The sequence below is a fragment of the Pezoporus wallicus genome, unplaced genomic scaffold, assembly GCF_028554395.1.
Source record: "Pezoporus wallicus isolate ANWC-B61680 ecotype Strahan unplaced genomic scaffold, APGP_CSIRO_Pwel_v1 contig_8376, whole genome shotgun sequence".
In the NCBI taxonomy this organism is placed as follows: Eukaryota; Metazoa; Chordata; class Aves; order Psittaciformes; family Psittacidae; genus Pezoporus; species Pezoporus wallicus.
Window position 1 is genome coordinate 449973 of NW_026641603.1, and position 14842 is coordinate 464814.

The 14842-nt window shown below is 61.9% G+C and overlaps 1 protein-coding gene across 1 annotated transcript; it reads left to right on the forward strand.

Annotated features, from left to right (window-relative positions):
* The first annotated feature begins 1848 nt into the window (after positions 1–1848).
* On the forward strand, positions 1849–13950 carry LOC130607469 (nuclear receptor ROR-beta-like). The gene is made up of 10 exons (XM_057424579.1): positions 1849–2040; positions 8701–8786; positions 8886–9027; positions 9575–9988; positions 10383–10504; positions 10815–10947; positions 12254–12361; positions 12654–12764; positions 12921–13033; positions 13489–13950. Exons 1-10 carry the CDS (start codon positions 2034–2036, stop codon positions 13648–13650), a joined length of 1398 nt encoding a protein of 465 aa, XP_057280562.1. The 5' UTR covers positions 1849–2033; the 3' UTR covers positions 13651–13950.
* Positions 13951–14842: the final 892 nt, after the last annotated feature.

A 14842-nucleotide genomic window follows, 5' to 3' on the forward strand; every position in this document is an offset into this window, starting at 1 on the left:
AGGGTGACCTCCTTCAGGCAGCGGCCGTGACCTCCGGTGGCAGGCAGCGGCCTCACGGGAGCGGTGGCGGTGGGAGCCGGGCTGGGATTGCAGGCTGAGCCTGGAGCTGCGCCCGCAGCACCGCGCTGGAAGCGGAGCCGGGGAGCACCGAGGCGAGCCGTCGGCCCGCGTCCCGTCCATGTGCGCATCCATGCGGAGCGCGGCGGGGGGGAGACGGGCGGAAAGCAGGGAGGGAAGGAGCGAACCCGACCGGCGACAGCAGCGGGCCCGTCCCCAGCCGCCATCAGCGAGATCACATCAGGCAGCAGCACTGGAGCGCGGAGCGGTCCCCGCTCCCGCTGCGGGGCAGAGCGGGACGCAGCTCGCACACGGGTGGGAGCGCACCGGCTGCCACCGCGGCTCCGCTGCCAGTGCGGGAGGATGGCTCCGAGAGCGGGGGGAGCCCCTCTGCCACCCGCCCGGCTCAGCCCCGGGCTCGGGGATGGACGCGGGTTGAAATCACCTCCTTCAGCCGCGCTTAAATGGTTGAATTGAAGGGTTTGGGGCTGTGGGGGATCTGCAGAGCCCATGTGCAAGGGCAGGGGAGGCCAGGGAGACATGCCACGTGTGATGGTGGTGGTGGGTACCATTTCTATCTCCATAGAATCATAGAATCACAGAATGGGTTGGGTTGACGGGACCTTAAAGCTCCTCCAGCTCCAACCCCTGCCCTGGAGCAGCTTGCTCCAAGCCCCTGTGTCCAACCTGCCCTTGAACACTGCCAGGGATGGGGCAGCCACAGCTTCTCTGGGCACCCTGTGCCAGCGCCTCAGCACTCTATCCGTGTTCATAGTGGATGCCCCCTCCACAGACAGCACATCTCCAGGCCATTACTACCATCCCCAGGATCCAGGCATTAGGGGACTGGAACTACATGTTTTAAGGTCCCTTCCAAACCAAACCATTGTATGATCCCTGGGTGCTCAGCAGCATCACTCAAAGGCACCCCTCGCACTCTGAGCCCATGACACAGACCAACCACCTCCCCCCTTATGGTGTGGCACCATGGGTCTCTGCTGACCTGGTGCAAGAGTTTCCCCACAAACCCCAGCCTTGCTGCCCTGTCCATGCTGAGACCTTGACATTGCAGCACAATACCTCCTTCTATGGTCCAGAGCCATCATTTCTCTACATTTATCACAGCAGCGTGTTGGAGCACCGAGAGGATACAACCCCAGGCCCGAAAGCCTTCTGTGTGAATCCCATCCCAAAGGATGGGGTGGCAATAGCTCTTGGAGCTCCCACTGCTTCCCCTGCACACTGTGTGCACGCAGACCTGGCCAGACACCCCTTGGACCTCAGCATCCGCACCCTGATGTTGGGTCATGGTGGGGCTGCTCGGGGGGGTCTCCATGCTTCCCACATCCCCCCAGCGCCGGGTGTCTGCAGCTTCTCGCCCCCCCCCCCCCGGCCCTATCCCGCCGGGTTGTGGGGTCCCAGAGCCGAGCAGGGCACCCGGTGGGGAGCAGCGGAGCCGCGCAAGGGCGAAGTGATTCAGCGGGACACGCAGCGGGCCCCGTGCCTGGGCGAGCCGGGGCAGGACCGGCACCGGCAGCGCCCTCCCAGGGGCGGGCAGCACCGAGCACCCCCCCAAGGTCCCAGAGCGGTGTCCCCCCTCCCAGCCCGGGGCGAGCGGACCCCGTGCAGTGCCCGTGAGCAGCGCCGAGCACCGGCCCGGTGGGAGCGGTGGGGACGGGAGGGGGGGGACGACGACGAAGAGAAGAGGAGAGGAGGAGGAGGAGGAAGGGCAGGAGGTGGGGCTGGAAGTGAAACCGATTTGGGGGGGGCGGAGCGGGCTCGTCATGTGAACGGCCGCATGCTCGGGCAGAAGTGGGTCAGCGGCGCGGCGGAGGGGCAGGTGCCAGAGCCGCCCGGTGCCTCCCGGTGTCCCCCCCCGCCCTCCCCACCGGTGCCGCCGCTCCCCGCCCCGCCGCAGGGACCCCCGGTGCCGCCCCATGCGCCCCCCGGCGCGGTCCTGAGCGCCGCTGGCCACGATGCGAGGTGAGTGCGGGGAGAGCGGGGGGCGGCTGCGGGGAGGCAGCGGCAAAAGTTGTCCCCGGTGGGGCACGGGGGGGACCCGCATCAGCCCCGCCGCGGACAGGGGGGGGTCCCGCGTGAGTCCCGCCGGGTTCTGTCCCGCTCCCCCCTTCATTAGGAATGAAATTGTTTGTTTTGCTTCGCTTTCCGACGCCGGCTTAAACCCGCTCTTAAGCTTTTCCTCGCACTAAACCCCTTAATCTCCTCTCCAATATGTTGCTCCCACCAGGGCTGGATTTATGGTTGTTTTTCCCCCCTTTTTCCCCCTTCCCGCTGCTTTGGGGGTGGTTTGGGGCCGGGCCGGTGCCGCCGGAGAGAGAGGGAAAAACCAGCCGCGATTTTGGCTGCCCCTTGTCCAGGGAAAGGGGTGAGTGGCGCCCGTGCCTGCCTGGATTCAGCCGTTCTGGTAAAGACGATTCCTACTTTTCATCCCTCCGCTTTGCAAAGCAGGCGGTTGGGAGGAGGAGGGAGGGAGGGAGGGAGGAAGGCTCCGGCGGGATGATCCACCGGGCCCGGTGATGGTGACGCAGTGGTGGCCGGACCCAGTGCATCCCGTGCCCGTGCCTGGTGGAGCTGCTGGGAGCACGGCTGGGACCTCGCACCCCAGGGTGGGATTTCCATCCCTGTTTTCCATCATCACCCACCATGCCCGAGCCCTTCACCCCACCAGGACCCGTTTCTGCACCTCCTTAGGTGTATTTTGGGGGTGCGTGTGCATAAATGGCACATTTTGGGGGTTGTATGTACTAGGGCATACATCTTGAAGCCCCTCATATGGGGTTTCCTCCCTCCTGGTGCGGCTGTGGGTGCTGCGACTCTGCCACCCGCCGCACTCTCATGTCATGGTGGTGCCAGGGTGAGGTGAGCCCCCATATCCCCTTCCCACCCCATGACATGCCGGGATTTTACCTTTATTAGTATGGAGGGCAGCATTAACACCTGCCTGGCGGATAACACCGGCTCCTATGCAGCACTTACACAGCCAGCGCTGGGTTTAATTAGCAGCTGGGTGAACTTTTCCTTTCTTTATATAAATGTCTTTCCTGCCCCCCAAATTCCTGCGTGTTGCCCCAGATTAAGCCCCCCACCCCCGTTGATTTCACGCCATTTCCCCCCATCAGGTGTTTTTCCCGCAGTCCTGCCTGGCGCAGGGTCCCCATCTCTCGCCCAAGTGCCACGTTTGGTGACGATGCCCAAATGGATTCAATCTCCGTTTTCTCCCCCACAAAGGGCCACGGCTCTGCCCCTTTCCCCGGGGACCACAGCAGCTCCTTGCTCTTGTCCTTCCCCGCACGGCGGCTGCGCCAGGGCCGGGCGAGAGGCTTTGCCTTGTATAATCCTATAGGGTTTCCAGCCCTCCCGCTCGCTTGTTTTGCAAGCGGCGTGGCTCGGAGCGTGCGGTGGCTCGGCTGCCTTCCCGACTTGTCCTAGTGACCTAGATCTGTCATTGGAAAAATCAGAGAGGGTGGAGGAGGAGCTTCCCTGCCCGTTTCGGTAGCGTGCACACGCTGGCGCGGGCGAGGATGCCCGGCACGACGACGGCTGCACCCGTCCTGGGTACCATGGGATGGGGATGTCCATGCCCTTCAGTTCCCAAAAAGAAGGTTGGAGGAGAAAGGTGGCCATCGGCAGTGTGGGGTCCTGTGGGATCCAGGTAGCATTTGGGATCCTTGACCCCGATAACCCTGGGGAGCAGCAGCACATGGAGGGGGAGAGCAAAGTGATGGGGAGATGTTGGTCCTTTCCTTATGGGTTTACCCTCCAGCTTGGCCAGGGCTGTGCTGGCAGCATCCCTGCCTGTCCCTCCTCCCTGTCACGTTTAACTTTGAACTTGGCAGTGGCTATTTAAAGAGCTGCTGATGTCTCAATCACACTTGGTTTATTGGATGTGGTGAGCAGAGCCCCTCTCAGTGCCTTTATTTAGCCTCATGGAGATAATTCCCCCTGATTCAACTGTGGAGCCAGAGGTTTCTCCCACCACAGCCCAGTTTCTGCACACCCCACGCTGACTGCAGGTCCTCATCCCCACCACTGGCACCTTTGCCTCCTGTGCCAGACAACGTGCAGAGGGCTGGACCCTGCACCAGTGGCCTTGGTGCCGTGCTGTGCAGCGGGTGAGGCAATGAACCAGTGCAGCCAGGGCAGGAGCAAGGTGGCCGTGCGGACCCTCATCGCCTGCTGCTGCCTGGAGCGAGCTGCTTGCTGTGGGAAGCTTCCAAGCTGGGGACATGCACTGCACCGCAGGACAGGAAACAAACGGCTCCTTGGGGGTAGCTGTGAAGCCATCGGCTGCGTGGCCATGGGGTCACCGGGGCAGGGAGTGAGCAGCTGAGCCCGAAGTTTCCAGGACATCGGTGCTAATGTATGCAGGAACCGGTTCCCACGTCCAGCATCACCCAGCGCCGGGCTGGAGTTGGGTAATTCCCGTTTTCCTTCCTGCCCGCACAGCCCCGGTGCCGCCGGTGCCTCTGGAGCCGGAGCTTTGGCTGCAAACAGCCCCAGCCCAGCTGGGGTTACCCGCAGGGTGCATGGATGGGGATGGGATTTGCTAGCATCGATTGCGGGGTGCTGCAGTGCGGGAGCCTGTTTAAAAGCAAACCCAGCAGCAGATGTAAAGGGATGATCATTCCCTTTATTCACTTACTCATTCCTTCTGCACCTCCTTTACCCCACGGCCACCCATTCCCGAAATACAACGGTGCCTAATTGCTGTGGGGAAGCACAGAGGCTCCTGAAGGTGGGTGCAGTGGGGAGCAGCAACCGGGGCAGAGGCTGCTGCAGGGGATGAGGGAGCAGAGCTGGGGTTTGGGGCAGGGATGGAGATGTGGGATGGCATCGTGGGTCCCTGCTGTCCCCATGGGTCCCTGAGTGTCCCTGTGCAGCCTGGAACCGTCCTCCTCCCCCTGCTCTGGGTGCAGGGATGGGGATGCTGAGCCAGAGGGGACAGGATGGTGGTGATGGAGCATCAGAGCATCCCAGTGCCCTGGCTGGGGTTGGGGGGTGAGGGAGGGCTGCGGGGCTGCTGTTAATTACCGGAGGTGCCCGTCCTGCAGCATCGATCGCGGCAGCAGGATGGGGCACAGACCTACTTTCCCAGCAGGTTCACTGGGTAATGAGCCAGGGCACTGGGGAAGCTGCCGGCCCTGCTCTGGCCACGGCAGCCAAGGGGGGATTTGAGGCAGGGATGGCCACAGAACCCCTTCCAAAACACCCAGAACGGGGCTCCCCAGCAAGGGGCACCGGGGGCCCGGGCATGGGTTTGTTCCCGTGGCTGTATCCTGACCCCAGCCCCATGGGTTGGAGGGGATGTGGGCTCTCAGGGGTCTGTGCAGAGGCTTTGCAGGGACCTCCTGGTGCCCCCCACCATTCTTTCCATCCCGCAGGAGTCCTCCCCCCTCAGCCAAGGGACACCCAGTCCCCATTGAGTTGGCTGGAGTCAGGGGCAGCTCCTCGCAGCACGTCCCAGGGCTCGGTAGGGTGCTGAGGGCTTTGGGGAGACCCCCCTCAGCAGTGAGATCATAACAGCTGAGGGGAAGGATAGGGAGGAGGAGGAAGATGGGGCCGCTCATGGCTGCTGCACCACAAAGGGAGGGTCCAGACCCCCGTGGTCAGATCGGGCAGGGCCTGTCATGTTTTGGTGTGCAAGAGGATGTGGAGGTGATGGAGACGAGGGTGTCTGTCATGGGAGGCAAGGGGGTGGCAGGGGACCACGCAAGGATGGACCTGCATCCTCCACAGAGACCCACAGCTCGGGGCAGCAAACGGGTGTCCCCAGGCTGAGGCATCACCCAAAAAATGCCCCAAAGGTCCCATCCGCAGGGCGGGAGGTCAGGATGCAGCCGCGGCTCCATCCCGGTGTGGCCATGGGAAGGGTTAACGGCTGCGGTGTTACACAAGCGCATGGGACCACGGGCAGAAAGTGTGTCAGTGGGACAGGATGGCTCCAGCCACAGGGCCACTGGACCAGGGGCCGGTTGTCACCATCAGAGCCGAGCCGGTGGCTGGACGGTGCCACGGTGCCACTTACATAAGGGCCAGGAGTTGGGCAAGAAGCGTTTACAGTGGGAGGAGAGCAAATACCGCGGCAGGGACAATTTAATTGCCGGCTGAAGACAAGAGTTTATTCCTTTTAACCCTTTTGTTTTATCCCCTGCTGCCCTGTTTTAGCCCAGCTCCAGTGGGGAAACTGAGGCACAGTGTGTGTGTGTGTATGTGGGGGGGGGGAGCTGTGCCTAGTGTTTGGGGTTTGCTGCGATGTGAGATTTAGGGGATGCGGAGAGCACCCCACCAGCACCCACATCCCTCCCTGCGCTGCTGGGTTTGCCTAAGGGTGGTGTTTGGCCACCCCAGGGGCCATGTGGCCACGGCATGAGGGGACACTGAGGGAGCTGACACCGTGATTCACGCTGTGCTTACAAACAGAGCGTCAATGAAACGCTGTTCTGGGCTGTAATTGCCACCGCGCCGGGGTTACGGCCGCAGCCCCACGGCGGTTATGTGGGGCGAACGTCTTAGGAGCGGGTCAGGTGCCGCTGGCAGCACAATGTGTAATTAGCAGGATGCTAATTAGAGCCCCAAAGGCTGCGGGCACCCAGCGAGCAGCAGGGGCTTCTGCTTCACAGCACCCAGGGGTGATGCTCGGCTCCGGAGGAGCCAGAACAACATCGCCCCCTGTACCCTGAGCTCTGCCGCGCTGGCTACAGGGGGCTCTTAGGGGAGTCCCCTCTGCCTGGAGCAGGGCTATGGGGACAGCGTTGGCATCGTTGTGAGCGGGTTTTGGGGTCCGTGCTCATTGGGTGCTGTGGGTACCAGGGCCACGCTCGCTCCGGCTGTGGTGCGGGCGCGTGGTGCCGGTAATTGCGGGGTCCGGCAGTATCGGCCGCGGGCGTGAGGGTGCGGTGTCACCGCGGTGCCTCACCCGCGCCTGCAATTACATTGCATAAGGAACCGACGCCGCTTCCTGCTGGGGGTGGCAGCAGCACCAGCATCACCCAGTGCCCCCCGAAGTGCCACCGCCTCCAGCCCATCCCCGGCTGCGGGGGTGCGCGGTGGCCGCCGTGGTTTGGGGGTTGCAGCCCTCGGCAGCAGCACGGGGGAAGGTGGTGGCAGGGGCCAGGGAGCTGGGGGGGGGCTCTCAGCCATCAGAGTTTAGTGGTGAGATGGGGGTGGCCACACGTCACCCTCCTGGTGCCTCCCAAAGGGCTGAGCCTGGGCTGCAATGCCGGTGCAGTTGGGGGTGCTGGGACTGATGTGGCTGTGGTGATGCCCTGGCCATCCCTGCCCACCCTGGGGGGGTGGGGGGGGTGGGGTGTCATCTCTGCTGCCCCAGGCCCAAGACTACAGCAGAGGCGCAGGCAGAGGAGGGACAGGGTGGGATGTGACCCCCTTGGGCTGGGGAGGGACAGAACGCAGTCCTGGGAGCTCAGCTTGGCAGCCTGAGGAGGAAGGGGTGAACCCCAAAATCACCCAGTGCATTTGGGGCAGGAGCTGAGCAGTGATGGGGGAGGGATCCATCCCTCTGCTCACAACCAGACTTGGGATGAGTCCTTCCCCGCTGTGGCTGGGGGACCGACGGCAGCCACTGCCCAGCGAGGCTTGGGTGACCCAGCCCAGCCTCCTTGAGCAGTCAGGGCTTCTTCTCAGCTCCTAGGGGTGACGGTTGGCTCCAGAGCCCAGGAGGGACCCCAGGACACAGCCAGGTGCAGGCGGTGCTGGCCCTGCACTGGGGCTGTCACTCGCAGGAGCAGCCTCAAACCATGACCAGAACCGGTCATTCCCAGGGGAGAAGAGAGGCAGAAGGGAATTACCCGAGCTGAGGATTTGCACAGGCCCAGGAGATTTGAAACAACCATAATCTGGCTGCGGGGGTTATTTTGGCGTGGCTGCCCAGCACCCTCGAAAGCGATGCCAGGATGAGCCCGGCTGGTGCTGGAGCAGGGATTAGAGGGTGCAGAGATGCTGAGAGGCACGTACGAGTCCCGGGGGTGCCCCACGGCCCCCCTCCCGGTGTGTGTGGGGCGGGCAGAGGCAGCCCAGATCTGGGGCAGCTGGAAAATGAGGAGGACGAAGCCTATTAGCAGCTCAGTGCCAGCGAAGCAGAAGCGGGAGGGAAGAGGATTTGCGGGGGGAAGGGGACCGGGACCTTGAGCTGGTGATGGCTGCATCAGTCCTGGGTTTAGGAGGAGCTGGCAGGGGGGCAACGGGGCCCCTGGACCCCCTGCTTGGGCCAGACCTCTATGAGGAGAGCCAGGGGATGGGGATGGTGCCTGTGCCAAGGATGTCCCTGTCCTGGATGCCCCTCAGTGGGCTCACACTGAAAAATAAGGGGAATGGTTCCAAAACGGGGTCCCAGGCAGATTGGTCCCCAAACACCCTTGTAGATCAAAAGGCTTTTCTGCCTGTCTCTTGCTGGAGAGGATGGTGGAGCAGCTGGGGGCACCCCACACCCTGTGAAGGCTCTCTCTGATGCCCAAGCATCCTTGCGGGAAGGGCTGAGCTGCAGCAGTTCCGGCTCTCGTGCCTCAGTTTCCCCCCCTGTCCCAGCGGGAGGGCATCTCCCTCCCTCAGTTCAGTGGTGACCGTCATTAACACCGTGGTTTCCCCTCCTTTTCCCCTCCGCCGCAGCCCAAATCGAGGTGATCCCGTGCAAGATCTGCGGAGACAAATCCTCAGGGATCCACTATGGCGTTATCACCTGCGAAGGCTGCAAGGTGAGCCCGGGGCTGCCCGGAGATGGGAGCCGGCGGGTGCGGGGCCATGGGGTCGGTGTCTCGCCGGGCGCTTTCCCAACACATCCCTGTCCCGTGCAGGGATTTTTCCGGAGGAGCCAGCAGAACAACGCCAGCTACTCCTGCTCCCGGCAGCGGAACTGCCTGATCGACCGCACCAACCGCAACCGCTGCCAGCACTGCCGCCTGCAGAAATGCCTGGCGCTCGGCATGTCCCGCGATGGTGAGTCCTGCCCCAGCGCCTTCCCCCTCCTCCTTGTGGTGGTGAGGTGGGGCTGGGCTCTGCTCCCAAGGAACAAGGGATGGGACAAGAGGAAACGGCCTCAAGCTGCACCAGGGCAGGTTTAGATGGAGCTGAGGAACAATTCCTGCCCCAGAGGGTGCTCAGGCATTGGAACAGGCTGCCCAGGGCAGGGCTGCAGGCACCGTCCCTGCAAGTGTTCACACAGCGTGGAGACGAGGTGACGTGGGTTAGCTGGCACAGGGTGCCCAGAGAAGCTGTGGCTGCCCCATCCCTGGCAGTGTTCAAGGCCAGGTTGGACACAGGGGCTTGGAGCAAGCTGCTCCAGTGGAAGGGGTCCCTGCCCGTGGCAGGGGTTGGGACTGGGTGAGCTTTAAGGTCCCTTCAACCCAACCCACTCCATGATTCTGTGATTCTATGGAACCACGCACGCCTCCGGGAGCCAGGACCCATCCCAGGGCAGGGGGTGGTCCCGGCTGATGCTCTGCGGGGTGGAAGCCGCCCTGATGCTGCTCTCTCCCCCCGGCAGCGGTGAAGTTTGGCCGCATGTCAAAGAAGCAGCGGGACAGCCTCTACGCCGAGGTGCAGAAGCACCAGCAGAGCCAGGAGCAGAGCGGGGGCACCAAGGATGAGCCTGAGCCTCTGAGCCGCGTGTACACCACCAGCGTCAGCAGCGGGCTCTCGGACCTGGACGACATCTCCACGCTGTCGGACGGGCTCCTCTTCGACTTCCCCCTCACCCCCGATGGCAGCAGCACCTACTACAACCTCGACCTGCTCGCCTCGGCGCAGCCCTCGCCCGACCAGTCCAGCCTGGATGTGGCCGATGCCACGCTCATCAAGCAGGAGTCCATCTACGAGCTGATGCTGGAGCCAGCCCTGTTCGCGCACGGCGCGCTGGAGGGTGCTCAGCTGGCGGCTGATATCTCCGTCCTCGAGATCGGTGAGTGTTGGTGCGCGAGGCCGGGCACGCTTGGGGTGTGCAGCCCTGGGCATGGTGCTGGCTGCAGCCCCGGGCACCTTCCAGTATGAATCCAGCCCTGGGTGCCCACATTGTGCTGGGCACGGTCACAACAAGCCACCGACCCAGCCTCGGCTCTCAGAGCAGCCCCGAGCGCATCCCTCCTCCAGGCTGAGCGCTGATGGAGCTCAGCACAACGAAGCTCACCCTGAGCGTGCCTTGGGAACAGCCCCATCTGTCCTCATACCCCCGGGACACCACGCATGAGCCCCTCCAGCCCCAGCAGCTCCCATAAGGAGGACCCAGGAGAGGACGGTGTTGGGGTGTGAGGCTTGGGGGTCCCCGGGGCTCACCCCGCACTGCCCTCACCTTGCAGACCGGGTGGCCCAGAACGTGGTGAAGTCCCACCTGGAGACGTGCCAGTACACAACAGAGGAGCTCAAGCGCCTGGCGTGGAGCCTCTACTCCCCCGAGGAGGTCCGTGCTCTGCAGAGCAAGGTGAGCACTGCTCTGTGGCCCCCACGGCTCCCCAGTGCTGCAGCAGCCCCCAGCAAGGGCCACTGCTGTCCCCCGGTGCTGTGCTGAGGCAGGGGTGAGGGTGGGGAGGATGAGGAGGGTCAATCACTGCTCCGGGATCTGCTGAAGCCCAATCCCGGGAGGCGGATGCGGTGGCAGTCACATCCTGGGTGTCCTCATGCCAGCACCCACCATGGATGGCCTGTGTCCCTTCCCTGCCCCGTGCAGTGGGATGGGGGGGAGCAGTGGATGGGGTGATGGAGCCCTAAGGGCTGTGCCCGCTCTCCGGCAGAGCTGCGAGGCCATGTGGCAGCAGTGCTCGCTGCAGATCTCCAACGCCATCCAGTACGTGGTGGAGTTCGCCAAGCGCATCGACGGCTTCATGGAGCTCTGCCAGAACGACCAAATCATCCTCCTGAAAGCCGGTAAGAGCAGCGCCCCGGCCGTGCCCCTCTCCTGTCCCTGCCAGACCCCTCATGACCCCGAAAACTCTCCCAAGCAGCGGCCAAAGGCACATCATAGAATCATCACTGAATGATTTATGTTGGAAGGGACCTTAAAGCTCCTCCAGCTCCAACCCCTGCCACGGGCAGGGACCCCTTCCACTGGAGCAGCTTGCTCCAAGCCCCTGTGTCCAAGCTGCCCTTGAACACTGCCAGGGATGGGGCAGCCACAGCTTCTCTGGGCACCCTGTGCCAGCGCCTCAGCACCCTCACAGGGAAGAGCTTCTGCCTAAGAGCTCATCTCAGTCTCCCCTCTGGCAGGTTCAAGCCATTCCCCTTGGTCTGTCCCTACAGGCCCTTGTCCCAAGCCCCTCTCCAGGTTTCCTGCAGCCCCTTTAGGCACTAGAAGGATATGTATATCCCATCTTTCCTCTTGGCTAGTGCTTTCCTTTCAGGATCTCTCCTCCACCCTGGTTGCCTCCTGGCTTAAAATCAGTGCCTGGGGAGCAGGTGCTGGGCTAGAAGGAGTTGAAGGTCGTGTTTAAAGGTGATGGGATAGAGAGGGATGTGAGGAGTGGCCACTCCAGGCAGAGCCTTTTCTCCATGGGCACCCTCAAGTAAATGTCCCTCAGAACCCGGGATGGAAATGAGCACACTTGGTTTCCCACCAGGACAAGCTGTGCTGGGAGGGAGAAGAGGAAAGGTTTGGCCTCTTCTCCTGGCAAGACACTGGGGAGAGGAGGACAACAGCAGTGCACACCCGTGTCCCCCCAGTCTGCCTGGCCAGGGAGCTCAATGTGCAAAAGCCCCCACATGCCTAAAACCCTCTTAGTTCCTAAGTGTTGAAGGCTTGGGAGCTAAGGGCAGAGGGAGACATGTGCCAGCATCCCGGCAGGGTGCTGTATCCCAAAGCCAGAGCTGGCCGTGCCCGACGCACTGGAGTTTAACTTGTTCTTTCCTTTCTCCCTTCCATTTCCTTTCCATGTCTTTTGTTTTCACCCTCTTCCCCTCTCGGTGCTCCACCATGATGTTGATGGATCTCTCTGGCCGGCTGCAAATGATGGATCTTATTTCCCTTTGGTGAAATATTGTGGTCACGATTGGAAACCTAAACATAAAAAAACCACCCCAAAAACCAACCCCCCCCAACCGGGATTTATTGGAAATCATCATTCTGCTCTTGGGAATGGACTTCAAACCTGCCCTGCGGGCTTTCTTCTGCCTTATATTTGGTCCTGGGATGATGGAAACCCCCTGCCCTTGTCTGCGCTCTCTCTGCCTATGTCAGGTTGCCTCGAGGTGCTCCTGATCCGCATGATCCGCGCCTTCAACCCCTTGAACAACACCGTGCTCTTCGAGGGGAAGTTTGGAGGCATGCAGATGTTCAAGTCCCTCGGTAAGAGCCTCTCAGGGCTCTCCTCCCCTTTTCCTCTCCTTCTGCCACCCGGACAGGGCTGGGTGAAAAGCAGCATCCCCATGGCTGGGCGGGTGAGACCCTGCTGCATTTGCCCCCCCGCTCCCATTGGGATGGGGTTGACGTGCGCCGTGGTTGGGACGCGCTTTCTGCCCTGGTCTGAAGCCCCGCGATGCTGGGGACCCCCCTTCACCCATCTCATCTTCCGAAAGCTTTCCGAGCCTCGGGTGCTGCCGGGGGTGACGTCCCCCTCTTCCCTGCTGTCCCCCATCAGGCTGTGACGACCTCATCGGTGCTGTCTTTGAGCTGGGGAGGACCCTGTGCCGCCTGCAGCTATCGGATGAGGAGCTCGCCCTCTTCACCGCCGCCGTTCTGCTCTCCCCGGGTATGGGGGGACCCTGCAGCTGGGGAGGGGGGTGCCTCGTGCCAAAGCTGGGGAGAGAGCACCCATACATCTCAGTGCTGCTTCCTTGGTGGGTGACTTAAAGGGAGGAGGCTGGGGGAGACCCCCGTGCTGTTTCTGACCTGCCATCTCCTGCAGATCGGCCCTGGCTGACCGAGTCCAAGAAGGTGCAGAAGCTCCAGGACAAGATCTACGTGGCCCTGCAGCACGAGATCCAGAAGAAGCACTCCGCTGAGGACAAGCTCTCGAAGGTAGTGGTGATGCATGCATGGAGCCAGGTTGGGGCAAGGGGAGGTGTCTCAACTGGTGGAGGTGGCTGTGCTGGAGCTCATGGGCAGTGAGCCCTGGGACCTGTGGAAGGGGAATTTCCCTTTGCAGTGCAGGCAGAGGCATCCTCACCGCAGGCAGCCCCGTGCCACTGGACCTGGCAGTGTGTCGGGCAGCGGGTGTTTGGGGCAAAAGGAGCCAGTTCAGGAATGCTTTGGGCAGGATGGAGCTGGGATGGAGAGTGGGACATTGAGGGCTCCTTTGGTCTGGTTGTCCTGCAGAAAGATGTGGGTTGGGAGGCAAAGCCACGCTGCTGCCAGGCTGCCCAATGGTGGAAGTTGTGCACGGTGCCAGTGGTCCCCAAACCCAACAGCTTGTCCCCAAGGGAAAGGATCTTAACCAGGACCCCCATGGTCACCAGCTCCTCCTTTCCCTGCAGATGGTTTCCAAGCTGCCCTTGATGAAGACCATTTGCAACCTGCACTTGGACAAGCTGGAGTTTTTCCGTCTCCTGCACCCGGAGACTGCCATGAACTTCCCACCCCTCTATAAGGAGGTCTTCAACTCGGAGCTGCAGTACAGTGACCCACGGGAGAGCTAAAGCAGGGAGCCACAGGCCCTCTTCGAGTTCCCCAGAACTTGGAAGCAAACTAAACTTCAGAGGTTTGGGGAAGTTTATTTAAGTCAAATAATCAAACTCAAGAGAACCCCGGGGGCTGGGGTATATCCCAGCCCCATTTTCCTCGCTGTGGATTGCGATAGCTCTTGAATGTAAAGCACCTTGAAGGAAAAAGCAAACGGACTTTGCCATACCAGTGAAATGAATGTGAAATCCCTGCTCGGGAGAGGAGATGCTCCTGGCAGTGGTAAGGGACCGGCTCCTCCGGGCAGCACAGGAGGAGGGAGCGGCGCGGCCCTGCCCGCTGTCCTGGCTGCTTTCTCCACCCCTGGGTTTTATTTTTTACTTTTAAGTATTGTTTTTATTTTATTTTATTTTATTTTTTTATTACCCAAACACAAGGCGTGGGATAAAGAAGGGGCAACGCAGACCTGGCTGGCCGGGAGTGAGCCAGGTCGGTGGCGGCAGCTTTGGGCTCCCACCTGGAGCCAAAGAGAGGGTGAAGGCAGAGCCTTTGCTTTATTCCTTCTCCCACGGGTGCAGCGAGCCCATAGGACATGGGGTGACCTCAGGAGCTTGGCTGTGGCTCAGGGTGGGATTTAGCACAGGATTTTCCCATGAAGGAGGCGAGCTCTGCAGGTCTCCATGCCCTCCGTCGCGGCATTCTCCCAAACGCCCATCCAGCTGGTGCTTGGAGCTGATCCGGCACATCCACCCGCCTCCTGCCACCTTTCTGCATCCCAAGTGCTTTCCGAGGAGGGGCTTTGCCCTTGGGACTGTGGCTGCTGCACCCGGGAGGCAGCTGCAGGCAGGGATGCAGGCACAGGGGCTCGGTGCCTGACTGCGCGTCGGAGCAGGCAGGGGCTCTTTTGGTGCTGGCTCTTGCGTGCAGTTCTCTTATCAAGACCCACAGCTCAGCACCCAGAGGAGGTTTTGTGGCCTTTCCTCTGCCCAGCCCACAGCCAGGTCCCCAGTTCCCACGCTGGGACCATTGGAAGCATGGCCATGGCTGCTGTTGCAGGTTGAGTTGGACTCAGGCTTTCACTCCAAGGAGCTCTGTTATGTTGGGGTTTGTTCTCTATTTAGCAGGACCTGGGAGCTTTTTAGGAGGAGAAACTGCCCATTGGGGTCAAGGGGAAGTGAAAGGTCCTTATTCCTTCCCTGGAGTGGTCAG

Excerpts from the sequence above, each read along its gene's own strand:
- LOC130607469 (XM_057424579.1), top strand. Across the intron at positions 9,028-9,574 it reads GCTCGGCATGTCCCGCGATG|CGGTGAAGTTTGGCCGCATG; the intron begins GTGAGTCCTGCC and ends TCCCCCCGGCAG. Across the intron at positions 9,989-10,382 it reads TATCTCCGTCCTCGAGATCG|ACCGGGTGGCCCAGAACGTG; the intron begins GTGAGTGTTGGT and ends CTCACCTTGCAG.